Below are 16,902 nucleotides of genomic sequence, written 5' to 3'. Positions count from 1 at the left end.
GATAATAGAGAATTGTAGTGCAATATATCTTGCATTAGAAGTGCGAATGGCTTAAATGTCGAGGTTGTCGACTTTTGTGAGCGTCACAAGGGAGTCACCGATCTACGGCTCGATCCACCCTGATAAATGATCAGCAACGCCCAAGAGACACACACGGTCCTACCCCAACGAGAGTTTACTATTCGTGTGCATTCGAGTAGGCCTCGTATATCTTATAGGTTTCCATACATACATAGGTACTTATACGTGAATGTACGTTACGTATGTAAACATATACATACGCACATATATATATATCCACACGTGGCTTACATAGCCGCACACATAGCTCGTCGATCACAAACTCGATCTTTGCTTTCTCCTTCCAGGCCGATATCGTGACTCAGAACTCGACTCGATCTGATTATGGCCGAGTTTACATCCTGGATCACGAATAAACGGATCACGCAGACTCTTTGGGGATTCGCTTCGTAGGGGGTGCGTGCGAACAATGTCGAAATCTAACTCTAACTGTGTTCCTTTAAATGAGATTATCTGATTACCGTTACATTCAGACACGAAAGTACGACGGTCGATGTAGCAATCGAATTCCTGATCCTTCTCAGAATAGGAAACTTAATGTCTTTGTTAGTGCTACCAATGTTTTCACGTAAGATATCATCTCAAAGTGTTGCTAATTTTTTAGGAATTAAAATGAATTCGTTCTTAAGAAAGACCGTACGATATCACGGAAGAAATTAAGTAAAATAGTTTCATTGGAATTTCGGGTATGAAACGTCGAATAGAATGCAAAAGTGGATAAAAAGAACATCGACGGAAAATCGTTTAGCTAAAGGCAACATCGTTCACCGCAGGCTCTCAATCGTGGTTTATCGAGGACCAAATCGACAAGCGCGATTCGAGGAAAAGGGGTGTGGCAGCACGTTATTCCGAGGGTGGACTCTACCGCCTACCACTGATAAGGCTTGACCTAGATTCTTGCTTGAATCCTCGACGCTCGCCTGAATCCTCTATTCCCCGATAGCAGGATACTCGCTTTCCAATGGCCAACTTCTTCATTCCCTCTTTTGAATTTCCAAGAGATACAAAGTTTTTCCATTGCAGTCTACGAGAACTTTATTATTAGATGCATTGATATAAGCGCTCACTTTTTATTCGCATTTTACTTTTAATATCTTAAAAGCTTCAAATGAAGTTTTGTTATGCTGATTGTACATTTACATACAAATGCAACTTATATATATATATATATATATATATATATATATATATTATATACACACGAAATACTGAGACTACGTAGAAACATCAAAAATTGTAAGCATCTTCCACAGGTAGAGTAACTAGCGTGGTTTGTGAAGCGAGGGAGAAAGAAGGAAGAACAAAAGTGTAGCACGCTTAAGCATAACGCAAGGGTTGAAGAGGCTCTATTATTGTAAAGCAGCGGACGATGAGCCAGAGATTGCGCTCTCGAGGGATTTACTCTCTCTTTCTCGTTGTGTCTCCCTTCTTTCTCCACCCTTTCTCTCGTTCAGTCCGTTGCAAATACCCCTATTCTCTCATCCCTATTGCTCCTCTTCGTCTTTCTCTTCCTTTTTCCTTCTTACGCTTGTTCTGTCGACAAAATTGTATTTTCTTCGCGAGCCTGCGGTCTACCGAACCAAATGAATGCATTTGCGTAGATAGAAAATATTTATGTGTATTGTTAACTTCGATATTTATGTAATACATTTAATACGTACCTACATACATATGTATGTATTAAACGATTGTAAAAAGGGAAAGGACCGAAGGTCGAACTTTTCTTTTTGCATAGAACTCAATTAACGATCCCATTAGAACGAAGTCCTTAACGATAAGAGTACCACTCGAAATGAGTCCTTGAACCTTCCCCTGAGTGGAAAGAGGAACATCGATGATTGGCGCTCGCTTAGATAAAATCGTTAGTCCTTCATTGTCGTTGACGTCGCTCTCGTGAAATCGTTTTCTATAAGATTATACTTTATAGGTCTCAACGGGAACTCTATCTCTCGATATTGTCGGTCCTTCCTTTTTTCTTTCTTTTTTTTTTATTTTATTTTTTTATTTTTTTTTTTTTTTTTTTTTTTTCTTTATAAAGGAAAATCTTTCACGTCGAACGCGTTTATTGGAATTGGAATGAGTTTATGAAACAACATAAAGTGTATAAAAATGAAAGAACAAAAAGAAGAAGAAAAGAATCGAATGTATGGCTTTGGGCAATATTTTCATGTGTTTTCTTTAAAACGAATTAATCGGTACAAATAACATATCGAATCGAAATCCATACAAATGGAAAATATCAAAGGGAAAAGCTACGCGGAGGGTTGTTTTATCCCTTTATCCGTTTATTATTAGTCCCGTTGTAATCGAACGTCCTTTGATCTTTCTCTTTGTCTTTTTTTTTTTCACAGGTCGTGACACCGCAAAAGTGCGGCGACGTGTACCTGTACGATTTACCAGCGAGTCGCGGAAGTCCTGCACCACCCTCCAGACACGATTCACCCCTCAATTCGAACAACGAACATTTGCACAATACAGGTACGATAATCATTAACTCGATTTTGATTAAAAGGGGTAAGATAAAATTTATTAATGATTGTTAGTTGCGAGATGATTATAATACGCGATTCTGTCGATAAAAAACCGACAAATATTTCATTTGAAAAATAAGAGAAGAAACAGTGATTTATCGCATTTAGTTCGAGTACGTTGGAGAAATAGAAAGAAACGAGGTAGAGAAGCATCTATCAGGAAGCGAGGCGATCGGAATCCGATAAGCCGATGCATTACCTCGAGATCTCGTGGAGACATCTTAAACGATCCTCGTCGATCGTTGGAACATAACTTCCTGGAGCCGGAGGGAAGATTTCGCGCTTCGATCTCGTCGACAACAGTCCGAGTGACCTCGTTTACTCTTACACGACGTCACGAACATCACGATAACTCTCGATAACCGTTGCTTCGCGCCAAACCAACTACGTATTTTCTAAGATCTAATCTCGCTTAGGCATGATGTCTTTTTCTCTTTTTCTTCTTCTTTTTTTTTTCCTTTCTTTTCTTCGTGTTTCTTTTTTCTAGCTTTTGTTAACTCGAGTAACCACAATCGAGCATGATTTTGCACGTTCGCAGGACGATACATGACAAGCGCCAGAAGCTCCGTCGACAATGGTGGCGACGTGACCGACTGTTACGATGTTCCACCGCGAGCAATTCCTGTGATTCCATCTCCTGCAAGTAGTCCGAGTCCTGCCCCATCTTGCTACGATATTCCAAGGCCACCGACATCCTGCACTCCCAACTCGAATTGTTCTGGTGGCTCTGGCATCACTCCTTTAGATTGTTACGACGTACCACGACCTTTACAACCATTGACACCAAGTAGTTCAGCTTCCAGTCTGACCAACGATGGATCGCTCAGTGGATCTAATAGGTAAATTGATTACCTATCTCATATGTTCTCTTTTTTCTTTATTTCGTTTATTTAATTATATAAACATTCTCTCAGATCGAGCCTCGCCGCTCCAGATTACGACGTGCCACGGCCACGTCTTCCAGCATCGTCGTTACCATCACGGCACAACACACCGGTCCCTAAAACGCCAACGCCACCGCCACCTCCTATGCAAACGCAGCAAATTTACGACGTACCGATTAACAAGGAACTTCCATTGGAATTGGATGCCGCGCTGGAAGGTCTTCAAAGGTTGCAGAGCGAAGCTTCAGCAGCGATAGCCAGGTTATTGGGTTTCGTTAGTCCTGGCTGGAGAACGCCGCAACGACTGGATGCTACATTGATGGATTTGAGGCTCGCAGCATTGAGATTGAGAACGTCATTACACGATCTCGCTGAATTTGCCGAAGGTATTGCTCGGAACCATTGAGTTGTAATGTTAAACGGTATCAAGATGAATACATCCGATCGATTGAAGTGGTCCGCATTACGCACGTAGGTACGCTCGGTAACGCGGCTAAAGCGCCGGACAAGGGTCTTGCAACGAAATTACGGCCTCTGGTTAAGGCACTTCGTGACTCCGACAAGCTCGTGCAGGAAGCCGCCACCGAGTTGGACACGATGGAATGGGACGCGGGTAAGCTCTGTCGCGGTGGTGGTGACACGCCGACACCTACGAACGGGCCACCACCTTCCCTTCTGCCGACGGTTCAACCGGATCCACTCGATCAGCTGATCGCGTGCGCCCGAGCACTCACGGAAGACGTTCGTCAGGTCGCCAGTTTCATTCAGGTGAGCATCTTCCAGTTGCGATAACGCGCACGATCTTTCCTTATCTCTTCACGCTACCTATTGTCCTTTCTATGTTCTATCCATGCTTCCGAATGAAAGTATCCCGATCGCGATAATATTAGATCCATTGTGATATAATAAAGTAACCTTTTTATCCTAGGGAAATTCCACGTTGTTGTTCAAACGATCATCCATCATCTCGACGGGCAGCAGCAACAACAGCGGCGCTGGGGAAGATTACGATTACGTTAATCTCGATTCGAGAGAGATCGTGGCGAAGCAACGAGAGGAACTAAGAGCATCCTTACCTCAGGAACTCCGTAGCAGTTACGATCTACTAGTGTCCGAGGCGGACAATGCGGCCATTCAAATGCCACCTACGACACCGACGCCCATGGATCCCAACGACAAACAATTGTTGGCTTTCTACGCGGCTCAGGTGATCACACACGGTGCACACCTAACTCACGCCATTGACGCCTTCTTGCAAACCGTCGAGCATAATCAGCCACCCAAGGTATGTCCCAGGAACTCTTTATCTTCTCTTAACTTACCTAATCAAATTGGTATTTTTATTATATTATATTATCGTTTACTTGCTCAGGTCTTTCTGGCACACGGCAAATTCGTCGTCCTTAGCGCTCATCGACTCGTTCACATTGGTGACACCGTGCACAGGAACGTGACGAGAAACGACGTGAGAACGCGAGTTCTTCAATGTGCGAACGCCCTCAACGAAGCACTCGCACAGACCGTCTCGAAGACGAAACAGGCGGCACAATTCTTTCCTAGCGTGACTGCGGTACAAGAGATGGTCGATAGCGTCGTTGACGTTTCTCACTTGGCCAAAGATCTCAAAGTCGCCATGATACATGCTGCGCAGCAACCATGAATTTATTCTTGCACTAGTAAAACGTGATTGGATAACGAAAGGTAGAAAGATAAAGAGCGAGACCGAGCGAGAGAGAAAGAGAGAGAGAGAGAGAGAGAGAAAAAAGAGACCGTGAAACGTCGATAGGAAGTAGAGACGTGACTCTAACATGAATTTCTTCACTGTGTTGAGGAGAGAACAAGAAAATCAATGTCTCTTAGATCGTTCTATAGTAACTCGAAGGTGTTTGAAGGTCCTACAACGTGAATGTTTAGAGACGATAATCAATAACGTCGTAATATTGTCGGCCGACCGTCAGGGAGTTTAATATCGTTTGCTATGACGTTAACTGACCTGGATTTTGACGATTAAATGAATAAGAGTATAGCCGTTGGACGTGTCTTTTTTGGATGAACAGATAAGACGAAAGAGAAAAATATTCTCGGAACTTGAACATCTCCCTTTTTCTTCTTTTTAAAAATAAGGAGTCTTTAGGCCTACGATTTATTAGAAATACGCAACTGCCAAAGCACAGGTATAGTAGTAGGGAAGGGAGACCAATGAAAAAGAAAAAAAAAATAAGAAAAAAGAACAAAAAAAAAAAAGCAGAAAAAAAAGATTTATATAAATGTATTCGAGAATTAAAGATATCGTAGTATTTTATAGAGGAAACGTAACCGTGTCATTTTTCGAGTAGATACGAAATCCGTACGTCGAATACACAAATTTGTCCTTTCGTGCTAATTACGAGTGCTGCGTTCGGAACAAATCGAAATTTGCTAATAATTATTACCCGCTATATAACGAACTGCCTTTTGAAAGTTTCTGAACGATTTTAATGGATCAAAAAAAAAAACGAACAAGCAATTTGCGCAAATTGATAAAAAGATAGAAAAAAAAAGAAAAAAAGAAAAAAGAAATCAAAGATCGGATCTTCTTTACAACGGTCAAATTCACTCGAAAATATTGATTGATATTAGTTTAGTTTATAGAATTAAAGTAAATTTTTATGTAACGCCGGATTTTATACGAAACTTTTACGATGTCGGATTTTCGACGTATTTTATCGGTTGAATATCCGTATATTTCTACAGCTCTTCCAAAACAGCCTATACCGAAGTTCCGAAATTCTAAATAATTAATAAACGACACGGATCACTAGAGACAATGACTATAATAATTAGTGCTACGATTAAAAGAGTAATAAGTAAGAAGTGTGCAACAAAGTTCCATTTTCTTCCGCCTTCACGACGGATCTTGACATGAAATATCGATAACGAGCCGTATTTATATAATTACTGGTCATTCGGCAGCAATTTTGTGATTAATACGATCGTTTAGAAAGATTGAAGTCCCTTTATATCGGATCAAAATAAGCGTGCGCAGCTGTTCGAGCACAAAACAGAAATACCTCAGCAGATTTTGCGACGCTAATTGCTATTAGAGTACGAAATTGTACGTAATGGTGAATAGTTTATATCGCACTTTATTTTTTAGAGATTGTATAATCGAGCGAGAATAACGTAAGCCTATGCGCGTGATCTCTCATCGACGAGGCGTGTATTATAATTTATTGGCAGTGTTCTGTAAAATATTGCATTTGTGCGGATTACATAGCGTTCTTGTATATTTAGAATTTGCATATACATATAATATAGATGGTTAAACCATTAGGTGCTCATCATACATGTCGATTCATTGTCTTTTTAAGACACCAACAGGCAGTAATATTATATCGATTGATATTCTTTCTATCGAAACGTACGCGCAGCATATTACTGTTTCAATTATCTCAGAATCATTTAGCATCATCCGCTTTTCTCATTTCCCTTTTGTACATTGTACCTGGATCAATTTGTTCGCAAATATCATAGCTACGATAACGTCGTTAGGATTGCTCGTACGCGTACCTATTTTTTTATCTTTATATCGTTCGAGCAAAAGATTACAAATAATTGCATTCGTTGAGTGGGAGAAAAAGCGCGTTAATGTCGACGCGCTCTTTAATGCTGTGCTTAAGAGTCGAACGAACTACAAACACCAACGACTTTGTTCCTGACGATACTTACGATCCAATAATACTTTGTACGTGAACGTTTAAGTTATTCTTCGGGCAGCATGTCTTTCGAAATGGATCGATCGCGTTGTTTTAAGATCGTTTAATGTACATAGACGTATTTATACACATTATAATTAATCCTATTAAAAGCGACATATGTATACACAAAATAGAATACAAGATATGATAGCCAAATGCAACAATGGAGTAAACGTATTAAAGAATCGTGCAATGTCAGATGTAATTTTTAAGTGTCAAATTGTACTCAAAGAAGTATTTACAGGAAGCATTTATCGAATTGCCACGAATTTTATTTCGAACGAATGAATAAATTTCAAAATGTCACAAAGATCGAAATTGTTTTTATTCTTATAGGTACTCGTCCCCTGAAAGAAAATTTAATAAGGTATTGCTATCCGCTTGATTTTTTTCCCCGCATTAATTTTGGTTATAAAATAAAAATGAACTATAACAATAATGCCTAACGTTTAAAGAGAAATTTTATATTTCCTGAGATACTTTGCATATTAAAAATTACATGTTTCAAGTACATTGTATTTAAAGTAATTACAGGCAATATTTTTTTTCTTCTGTTACAAACTATTAATCAAATATGCACCATAGAATGTAGAATCAATTCGATAACGCCTTCAATTCCCACGTTTAATCACTAACAGATATCTTCATGATAATATATAAAACATTTGCAACGACATTTTCCATATCTTTTTTTAAATTTTCTCCATGACACATTGGTAGAACATTCAGTCGGTTAAAATAAACCATTGAACATTTTCTTTTCTTTTTGTTTTTCACGTGTTATTCTTAATTGAAAATGACACAAAATACTATGGTGTTATGTTAACGTAATACACCACAATTCATTCGATGATCAATTTATATACAAGCGTGTATAAATATTCCAATCCAACTATGAATGATCGCAGCATCTCCCTGAATGAATGTCCGTATAAGCGTCTTTGAATACTTCTTCTTTTTCCAGATGGAAAAATTTAAGATCACGCTTCATGGCGTACGCATCTTCACCGTCCGCATAATATTTGGGTTCGACTTCAGAGATCTCAAAATTTAAACTGCTTATGTAGAGATTTAAAGCTGCTCGATTGCTTCTACGTACATGTAATGAAACGTAATTTGCACCAAAGCACTCCACCATTGCTCTGGAGGCTTGATTCATAAGTTTTTGTGCAATGCCCAGTCTTCTGTGAGATCGTTTCACAGCTAAACTGGTTATGTGTCCGTGTGGATTGTCTTCGCAATCCTCTTCCATTTTAGCCAGAACATATCCTACTATCCTTCCTTTTTCATCTTCTGCTACATAACTCAATTGCGGCCAAGATAAAGCATGATAAAGATAATATTTCATTTGATAATTTTCAGGTAAACATTGCAAATTGCAATGTTGTATGTTTAATAAATCATCCGTGTTTGCACAGCGTATGTTTATAGACATTTTGATGTTTTCTCTTTGAATACGATTCCAGATTAGATAATCCTGACTACAGCTCTTTTTGTAAATGGTTTTGTTCACAAGCTAATTCTTCTACAATACAACACAGTGTAGAAGTTAATCCCGACGAACTTTCTTTATACGAGATCGACCATTCTTCAAATCATTGACCGATGAAGACTCGCTCATCCCACCGAGTAATTCACGAACAAATCGGAATCGTGAAAGGAAGAACTTCCAAACTAAGTACCAGCCTACAAAAATTATAAATATAACAGTTACTACGATCAATTTTAATAATCTAAATTATCTAATATCTAATCGAAACAATAACATTGCATTATTTGTGTGTACACGTGAGATGTAGGTTAAATACCTATTCATTAAATTCAGAGATTCGTATAATCATAAAATTAAGATCAGCAGCTTGTTTATATTAATAATTATTTCCTCCTTGTGTTTCTTGCTCATTTATCCTTACCCAATAATACGAGGCCAAATACGATCAGTAGACTCGATATCACGGAGAATGCTGCCAGAAGGATTTCCTGCATTATCGAGTTTGTACCTTGCAATACGAGATGAAACAAAACTACCTACGATGAGACCCGCGATAATAGTGTCATAATATTCCTTCTCCTTTGTTTTACCTCAATTTTTCTCGCGACAGAAGAACTGAATTTTTTACATGTAAGAATTTCGATAACGAAGAATTTAGCACTACACGAGACCGAAATATGATCCAACTACTCGTTCAAGTACCGTAACACGCCATTTTGATAATCTCGAATAGAGAGTTTCTATGTAGAGGTTATGGTTCCCCCCTCCAACCTCGTGACGAACTCTTTTTGAGAATCGTTTTGCCTATATATATGTACAGCACAAATCGGAAAACTTACCAAAGGTCCAAAGTCCAAATTCTGTTTTCTACAATGCGATGCGAATGAAGATATTGGAAAATGTTACAGTCGTGTTAAAGTGTTTTGAATGCCAATCGCTAATCGAGCCGACAGGAAGCAGACAGTGGTCACGTGGTAACGAAAATGCTCGTACATTATAGGACGACCTACGAATTGATTGATATTGCGCGGTAAATTCAAAATCATACCGCAAATTAAAGATATTTCCTTTTGCAATTATACTAATTCCTATTTAAAATATTTCTTATTTATATATCTACTATATTCACATCGTCAAGGGGTATCGATTTTTATAACCGAGTAAGATTGTCACTTGTATCATGACGCGTCGTACGAGTGATTTATAAATATCACGTTGAGGAATGATGAAAATGTGCCACTATATTAAATTAAATGCGATCTAAAATGCTGTAGAAATCGATGTTATTAGGCTACTGTGTTATGGTGAAACTGTGTTGCTACAAATGGATGTGGATTCCGTTGATCGTGTTTTCTATATTAACGATAGTGGAAAGTAAAAGACGTCAAAAGAGAGCCTTCAGTTTATCACATCGTTATCAGCAGCATTTAATACCTAACGAAAATCATAACGATTTAACATCGAATTCTATCTTGAATGTTAAGAAGTTATCCTCAAACGTGAATGCATCCGAAGAGACGATGACTACGACGAGTTCGTTTTTCGATATAAAACAGTCTGTTAAAGAAAAGACATTATTAGATCTCGAGAAACCTACACTTTTCGACGACATCGACAAACATTCCGATCTAGAGGAATCGTCGAACGACACGCACATACGAGTAAAAAGAACCGATTTCAAGTTTGTTAAGCCGGACAAACGTCAGTCATTGATACATTTGAAAAGTAATTATTTCGAAGACCTAGCCAATTCTTTTCCAAGAAAATCTTCAAACGCAGAACATCGATCGATAAGAAAAAGGCACGTTAGATTATCGAAAAGATCTAATGATTATTACAATACTTCAAATTATCAAAACGTATCTTCTAACTCTAATGGAACATTTTCCAATTTACAAGTTACTGAAAGAAATCGTTACATTGATAGTTATATTACCGATTCGATGTCATCAAAAAATCGTTGTAACAACGTCGAAGAAAAAGTTGGAACCATCTTTAATCTCGAAGCTAATATCTCGCAAACTTTGAAACCAGACGATTCGATGTTAAACAATGTTGGAGCTTATAAAATGAACTCTAAAAAGAAGAGAAAGTCTAAGAAAAGTACCAAACGTAGAGTTCTTCATGGAAAGAAAAGAAAATTGGGTAAACATAGTGGGATAGGTAAGAAAAAAGGGATTTCCTCTAAAGCAAGCGGCAAACGTATCTCGAACTCATTAAAAACGTCTCTTTCGAAAGCCAAGCAACAAAAGAATCACACGATTAGAAATAATTCACCTAAGATCGTCGACGATTATCAAGTCGAATCTGAAATAAAAAAAAGAAATTTTATTGACGCTGGATCGGAAATTGATATAGCTCGAACAAGAGAGATTTCTGATCATAAAAGATCCTCTCGCAAAGGTAAGAACGAACAAACCGACGAACAAACGTTGATAGAGGAGAAGAAAGATGTATCAGTGAACGATAATGTACGAGATAAAAGAAGCTTACGTAAAAGGAAGGGGATTATACTCGAAGAAAGAGAGATATCATTAAGGACTCGATTAAAGAGAAATGAAAATAACAATTTAACGATACCGAAATATCCCGATGTTCTTGAATCCACGTCGTCGTCTTTGTCAATGTTATCAGAAAATAATTGTTCACTGTTTGAGAAACCACGTGGCGATAGAGCAGTGAAATCCATCGAGGAGATCAAAGAACTCGCGGAGAAGTTAGTTACCAAAGTAAGTACTTAAGTACGCACTTATTCTGGATTGGCAAATTAACGGTATCGAAGTTTCTTCGAAGGTGAACGAGTTACAAAGTTATCTCAACTATGAGAAGCAAAAAGAAAATAAAAGAGAGAAGATGAAGAAAAAAATGGAGACGCGTGAGATCGAAGTTCCTCGTGATAACGCGACGATCGAAGAAGAAGTGATTTTGGAAACACCGAAATTAGTGGATGAATGCGTACGAATAGGTGATCTTAATACGGCCTTAAAAACTCTAGACGACAGAAACGCCAGTCTCGATCATGTTACGATAAAGGAAGAATCAGGAACTGAAAGGATTAATTTACCGAACGATCGAACGGGCCCATTGACGAAAAGGATGGTTCGTAAAAATCGAATTAAACGAAAATCACGCCGTAAATGGGGCAGGTGGACGGGTTGGAGCAGTTGTAGTGTCAGTTGCGGTAGAGGTCGACAGATCAGATGGAGACATTGTTTACGCGACTGTAGTACAGTTGAAACCGAAATGGAAGAAAAGGCATGCCAAATGCCCGCCTGTCCACCTGGAAAATTTCTCGGGTTATTTTAGAATTTCGAGATGATTGTCACAGTGATTCGTTCTTCTAATCGACGTTCCTCCATAACGAGTAGTTTATATCTTTAGATCGTTTTAAGGGATCGCTGTATATGGTAAGCAATAAAGTTTGTATTTTATTATTCGAAAAATAGAGTAAAAAATGGAATGCTGTAACAGCGGGTGATAAGATTTAAGTTATTGTCTCATGATTGTGTAACAAATCGCTTCAAGTATATTTCTTTGTCTTATTATGAAATACACACACAATATATTATACAGAATATTTTAAACAATACCATCTCCTTTTCTCACAAATATTCACAATTAACGACTGTATTCGTTGCATACAGGATAATTACTGTAGCTTAATCGCTCTTCGCCTTCGTGGAGCCAATGATGGGTGATCGTTTGATTTTCTTCAGTAGTAGATGTAAAATATTTTTTGGGCATTGCAAGTTCGATTTAAATCATCTAATATCCAGTAAAACTATCGACGTCCGCATATCCAACTTTGTAACACTATACAATTTGTTTTAAATTAAAAATTTCAGTATTTCATCCTAAGCCCACTATCCGTTTCGTACTTCCTTAAAATATTCGTATCGTACACTATTTATACACTATCCAACAATGATTTAATCGTCCGTGACTTATGAACTATTCTTATCGTGGTATCGATTTAAAAGTTGGCCTTAGACAAAAATTACTGGTCCGCGCAAGAATTTCCTCCTCCAAAATTTTGGCGCAGTGCGAGGATTTGCAAAAATTCTCGTGGACATATTTGACATCTTCCTAATCTAAACGGCTCGATACAAACTCGTAACGTATATATGAAATATCGCGCAGCGACGAATAGTTTTATTACTGAATTGTTCGCTCGTATTTTATCCGGCGTATCTTCGCGGTAAAGTCACGCGATTACGACTTATTTAGAACATTGTACGTTAGAAAGATTTATCGTCGGTCGTGCGAATATTTTCTCTTTTTCTTCCCCGACGTAGGCGCGTAGGCGTTTCTCTCTCGATAACGTGTAAAATTTTCAAATAGATCGGGACGTATTCGCGCTCGTGGTTATAAAACTTTCTTTGCAAAGTTCTTTCCAAGCAAAACAAAAAAAAAAAGAAAGAAAGAAAGAAAGAAAGTAAGATGAATTAAAAAGTTGCTTCGAAGCGATCAATTAAAACAAAGAAAAGAATAACATAAAATAAAATATGATCATGAGTGTGTTTCATCCGCAGTTCTACCTAAGGTTCGCACAACCAAAGGTATATACTTTTAGCAAACTATAAAAAGTCTTGACGGCATGCTATTTTTCAACTATTAATAATCTGCCTTATCCGAGGGGCCACTTACACGTAAAAAATGATCACAATATTAAACGCATGCATTCTCGCGCGCTCTACACACATTCACAAACTGTTTCTTCACTCATACGTTTCCTTTAATCCTCCTCAGTGGCATACACGGCTCAGATTGCGGACAGCCTGACAATTCACATGTCTCTTTTTCCATTATGTTGTTCTTCGTTGAATCATAAATACTTGTAATATTTTGACTATTCAATTTATCCTCAATTTATTCCAAGTTCTCCTGCCGTAATAATTCCTATGATCGAAGGATATTGCGTGGAAGAACCGATGCACGTGCAATTAACGGTGTGGCATAAACGGTTTGTTTTTATCCTCGATATAGTGAAAAGGATATTTATCCACAGAGATCATAAAATATTAAAATACTATGTTTCTAGCCTGTTCCGTTTGTACATCCGACACGAGATGTTCTTCTCTTCCCGCCAAGATTCTGACGTCTCGATCGATATCTAAGCGCATTTGCTTAAGTCTTCTCTCTACGTTTTCTGCATGATCGTAACCTAACCAGTCTACTAAAAAATGAACAAAGTAAAAAATTAAAATAATTTTAACACATATAGTTATATAATAAATTGTGATATGTACACATATGTATATATATATATTTTTTGTTTTTTCGTTATGTGTCAGATTATAATGCAATACGATATACACTTACTACCCATAGCAATTACATTCTGCGATAATGTCCTAGCTACGGCCAGTCTTACGTTTGGAACTTTATCCCAAGAAAGATTTAGTAGACTCGGTAACATTTCCTTGGCGAATTTCTCTCCGCTAATCGCATTGCCAGCAATCAGTTGAGCGCAGAGAAGAGCGTAGGTTTGCCTGCGAACCCACTTACTCGTATTAATCGCAATTGTATCTCTGAGTTCCTGTATAAGTGCCGTGGCAAGAGGTTCATCGGTAGAAAGATGAGAGATTATTCGAGTTACCTGCAAGAATGAAATAGTATTGGTATAAGATATAAAACGTTTAACCCATATAAAGATAATAAAGAACATAATCTTTACCAGTGTAAGCGCAACTTGTCTGACAGCGGCAACTTTATCAATGAGTAATTTAAGAGACAACGGTGCGATGTGTTGCGCTACATCGTTGGCGTTAAAAAGAGTAACCACCTCGAGTAATTGAGTGGCCAATTCCTTTCTAAACCTCCAGTTCCACTCGTTATCCGTGACAAGAAAATTATGCAACCTTGGTAAGTAGTGCCAACGATAGTTAGGCTTGAGTATTTTGAGAAATGTCGCTAGGTGTTTCAAAACACCGATTCTAACTTCATCAAGATCCTTAATGAAGCCGTCGTATATAGGCACGAGATCAGTGGCAGTAAGTTCTTCGCCCAGTATTATGGCTATTTCATGAATGCTAGAAGCTAAAGTACGCCTGACCTTCCATTGTTTCGCACCTGCCAACGATTGATACGCTTTTTTCAAATAAGGCCAGTTCTCTTTTCCTAACGTCAACGCAACAGCGGGAAAACTGAAGGCACAGTGATACGGAATTTCTCCTTCCTCACATAGCTCGGGCTCGGCCATCGATACAAAATAGTCAACTAAATCTTGAGGTACGATGTCTTGCTTATTATTTTTAGATTCGTGTTTTCTGAGAAATAAGGACGCGTTTAAATTACTCTTGTCCAGAGATAAATTGGATATATCTATGGTCTCGCTACTGTCATCGGCCCATATCGATGAACGACTATTATCATCTTCATCGTCGTCTTCCTCTTCCCGTTGCTTTTTGTTATCAATCTTTCGATTATCGATGTTGCTACATTTCACCGTACTTTCATCTTTTTTCTTAGATATCGTCGAACTGTTCGTTGCTTTGGCAGGGTCATCCTTTTTATCTTGCGCATTTTCATTGATCGGCTTATTTGTTTCCGACGACTTTTGAGCTGCCTGGACTAGGGGATCGTCGGGAGGTATTTCCGGTGGTATGTAATAATAGAGAAACGTATTAAATTTTTCGGTATCGTCCGGATCATTTTGTTCGTTCTCCGTCACTTGTTTCTTTTGCGTCTGCTGTGATAAAATCATTAAGTGCGATTACTAACGATGCCTTTTTATATCGATTTTTAATTTATACTTTCGATATTCCATACCTTCGTCTTGTGCGCTCTCAGGGGAAGATTAGACATATAGTTTTTTTGAGTATGCTCGTACACTTCCATCAGACAACCGATATCGAGTACATCTCTGATGTCGTAATCTTCCGAATCCAACGTTTGATTCCGTATCGCACATTTTGTCGGAAAAATTCCTTCATACGAGTATCGTATGCTCGATGTAAAATCCCGTTCGGTACCGCTGTTATTCTTATCGATACTATAATCAGAATTATAATTCTTTTTTGGTTACCATCCTTATTATTATTATTATTATTATTATTATTATTATTATTATTATTATTATTATTTTTATTATTATTATCGTAATATATTAATATTCCATATTAATAAGCAAACTAAATTCACCTGAAATTATCGTCCTGCTGATTGGTGAAAACGAATTCGCCATCTTGATTATACGTTACATTAGTGAACTGTTTCGCAAAAGTAGATATGAATGGACCAAGAATTTGAAATGCGCTCGCTCGTACCCACTTGGAATCATCGTTGAGATGCGTTGCTAAAATATCCGCCAAAAGTATTCGACGATATGGATAAGTGACGCAACAGGAAACTGGCATCATTACGTCGACGCAAGCTTTCCTAACACCCCAAACATTATCCAAGCATAATTGGACAAATATTGGAAACTGAAATTCAATTATTGGATATAAAAAATTGATTACATCGTTTTCCGATATAAAACTTTTTCATCCCTTAAAATTGTACTTACCAGTTTATAAAGAAGAGCTTTCCTTCCTACCGCGGCACACATTTCTCCAAAATGTACCACGCACATCCTTCTTACGTGGACGACATTATCTCCACAAAGAGCGATGTATCTGTCCAAGAAGACCTTTTCTGTGAGCTCTTTACCAATAAGCAGTGCCATTTTACTCATGAGCTGTGGGCCGACACAAAATGCGATATAATGCTTAAGGGGATACTAGGAAAAAATCATTGCTACTCGGGAATAAACGTATTGTGAAAGGTTTAACAGTATATTTTATATGTAAAACTCGAATAAATCGTACGTTCACATGTTATTATTGAATATACAATATCAAAAAGTAGTAATACATTAAGTACGAGAGAGATATACATTGAGAAGGTACAACAAAGAGATACATAATATAAGTAAAAAAAGAAAAAGAAAAAAAAAAAGACAAGAAATTAAACATCGTGTACACGCATCTTCTCGAAGGTTCATATCGTTCCGTCCCGCTCATCAAAGCTGGCTGTGATATGAGAGCGCGAAGAGAAACCACATCACAACCACTCTGACGGGAGGAACAGTCGATCGGACTGTTGTGGTCTATAAAACTGAAAAACTTGAATGCATAGATTAACGATTAAAATGGAAAAAAAAGAAGAGAAGAGAAGAGAGAGAGAGAGAGAGA

At 38.0% G+C, this 16,902-nt stretch overlaps 4 protein-coding genes across 13 annotated transcripts in view; 2 read left to right on the top strand and 2 right to left on the bottom strand.

The window, feature by feature from the left end:
* The window catches only part of LOC122637986 (breast cancer anti-estrogen resistance protein 1), a 45,558-nt gene extending 38,013 nt beyond the window's left edge, over positions 1 to 7,545 (top strand). The window contains exons 4-9 of the mRNA XM_043830577.1: positions 2,433 to 2,559; positions 3,151 to 3,451; positions 3,527 to 3,882; positions 3,972 to 4,264; positions 4,425 to 4,781; positions 4,869 to 7,545. Coding sequence (XP_043686512.1) covers positions 2,433 to 2,559; positions 3,151 to 3,451; positions 3,527 to 3,882; positions 3,972 to 4,264; positions 4,425 to 4,781; positions 4,869 to 5,156 — 1,722 coding nt within the window. The 3' untranslated portion in view covers positions 5,157 to 7,545. The remainder of the gene's footprint in view (positions 1 to 2,432; positions 2,560 to 3,150; positions 3,452 to 3,526; positions 3,883 to 3,971; positions 4,265 to 4,424; positions 4,782 to 4,868) is intronic.
* A 131-nt stretch (positions 7,546 to 7,676) lies between these two features.
* Positions 7,677 to 9,709, bottom strand: LOC122637991 (N-alpha-acetyltransferase 11). 3 transcript variants are annotated; one of them, XM_043830586.1, is made up of 2 exons: positions 9,565 to 9,709; positions 7,677 to 8,919 (listed from the first exon to the last, which is right to left on the bottom strand). In XM_043830586.1, exon 2 carries the CDS (start codon positions 8,666 to 8,668, stop codon positions 8,126 to 8,128), a length of 543 nt encoding a protein of 180 aa, XP_043686521.1. In that variant the 5' UTR covers positions 8,669 to 8,919; positions 9,565 to 9,709; the 3' UTR covers positions 7,677 to 8,125. The 3 variants fall into 3 exon arrangements, with proteins under 3 accessions (XP_043686521.1, XP_043686519.1, XP_043686522.1); XM_043830584.1 differs by lacking the exon at positions 9,565 to 9,709 and adding an exon at positions 9,147 to 9,499; XM_043830587.1 differs by lacking the exon at positions 9,565 to 9,709 and adding an exon at positions 9,042 to 9,184.
* A 154-nt stretch (positions 9,710 to 9,863) lies between these two features.
* LOC122637987 lies at positions 9,864 to 13,160 on the top strand. The gene is made up of 2 exons (XM_043830578.1): positions 9,864 to 11,454; positions 11,519 to 13,160. Exons 1-2 carry the CDS (start codon positions 10,006 to 10,008, stop codon positions 12,029 to 12,031), a joined length of 1,962 nt encoding a protein of 653 aa, XP_043686513.1. The 5' UTR covers positions 9,864 to 10,005; the 3' UTR covers positions 12,032 to 13,160.
* Positions 12,226 to 16,902, bottom strand: part of LOC122637984 (serine/threonine-protein phosphatase 4 regulatory subunit 1-like) — a 114,289-nt gene continuing 109,612 nt past the window's right edge. For 6 of the 8 annotated variants that reach the window (XM_043830570.1, XM_043830571.1, XM_043830567.1 and 3 more), the window contains 6 exons: positions 16,236 to 16,406; positions 15,869 to 16,152; positions 15,497 to 15,719; positions 14,403 to 15,416; positions 14,048 to 14,324; positions 12,226 to 13,901 (listed from right to left, as the gene is read on the bottom strand). In XM_043830570.1, coding sequence (XP_043686505.1) covers positions 13,747 to 13,901; positions 14,048 to 14,324; positions 14,403 to 15,416; positions 15,497 to 15,719; positions 15,869 to 16,152; positions 16,236 to 16,406 — 2,124 coding nt within the window. In that variant the 3' untranslated portion in view covers positions 12,226 to 13,746. The remainder of the gene's footprint in view (positions 13,902 to 14,047; positions 14,325 to 14,402; positions 15,417 to 15,496; positions 15,720 to 15,868; positions 16,153 to 16,235; positions 16,407 to 16,902) is intronic. The other 2 variants (XM_043830569.1, XM_043830568.1) reach the window with 2 other exon arrangements.

This window comes from Vespula pensylvanica, chromosome 2 (assembly GCF_014466175.1).
Source record: "Vespula pensylvanica isolate Volc-1 chromosome 2, ASM1446617v1, whole genome shotgun sequence".
Taxonomy (NCBI): Eukaryota; Metazoa; Arthropoda; class Insecta; order Hymenoptera; family Vespidae; genus Vespula; species Vespula pensylvanica.
Note: the sequence above shows the minus strand (reverse complement) of the source record. Positions and strands in the feature narration are given on the sequence as shown.

Bases quoted from the DNA above. Each gene is read 5' to 3' on its own strand.
- LOC122637991 (XM_043830586.1), bottom strand. From the start codon at position 8,668: ATGTCTATAAACATACGCTGTGCAAACACGGATGATTTATTAAACATA.
- LOC122637987 (XM_043830578.1), top strand. From the start codon at position 10,006: ATGTTATTAGGCTACTGTGTTATGGTGAAACTGTGTTGCTACAAATGG. The intron at 11,455-11,518 runs GTAAGTACTTAA...GTTTCTTCGAAG, and splicing joins CGGAGAAGTTAGTTACCAAA to GTGAACGAGTTACAAAGTTA.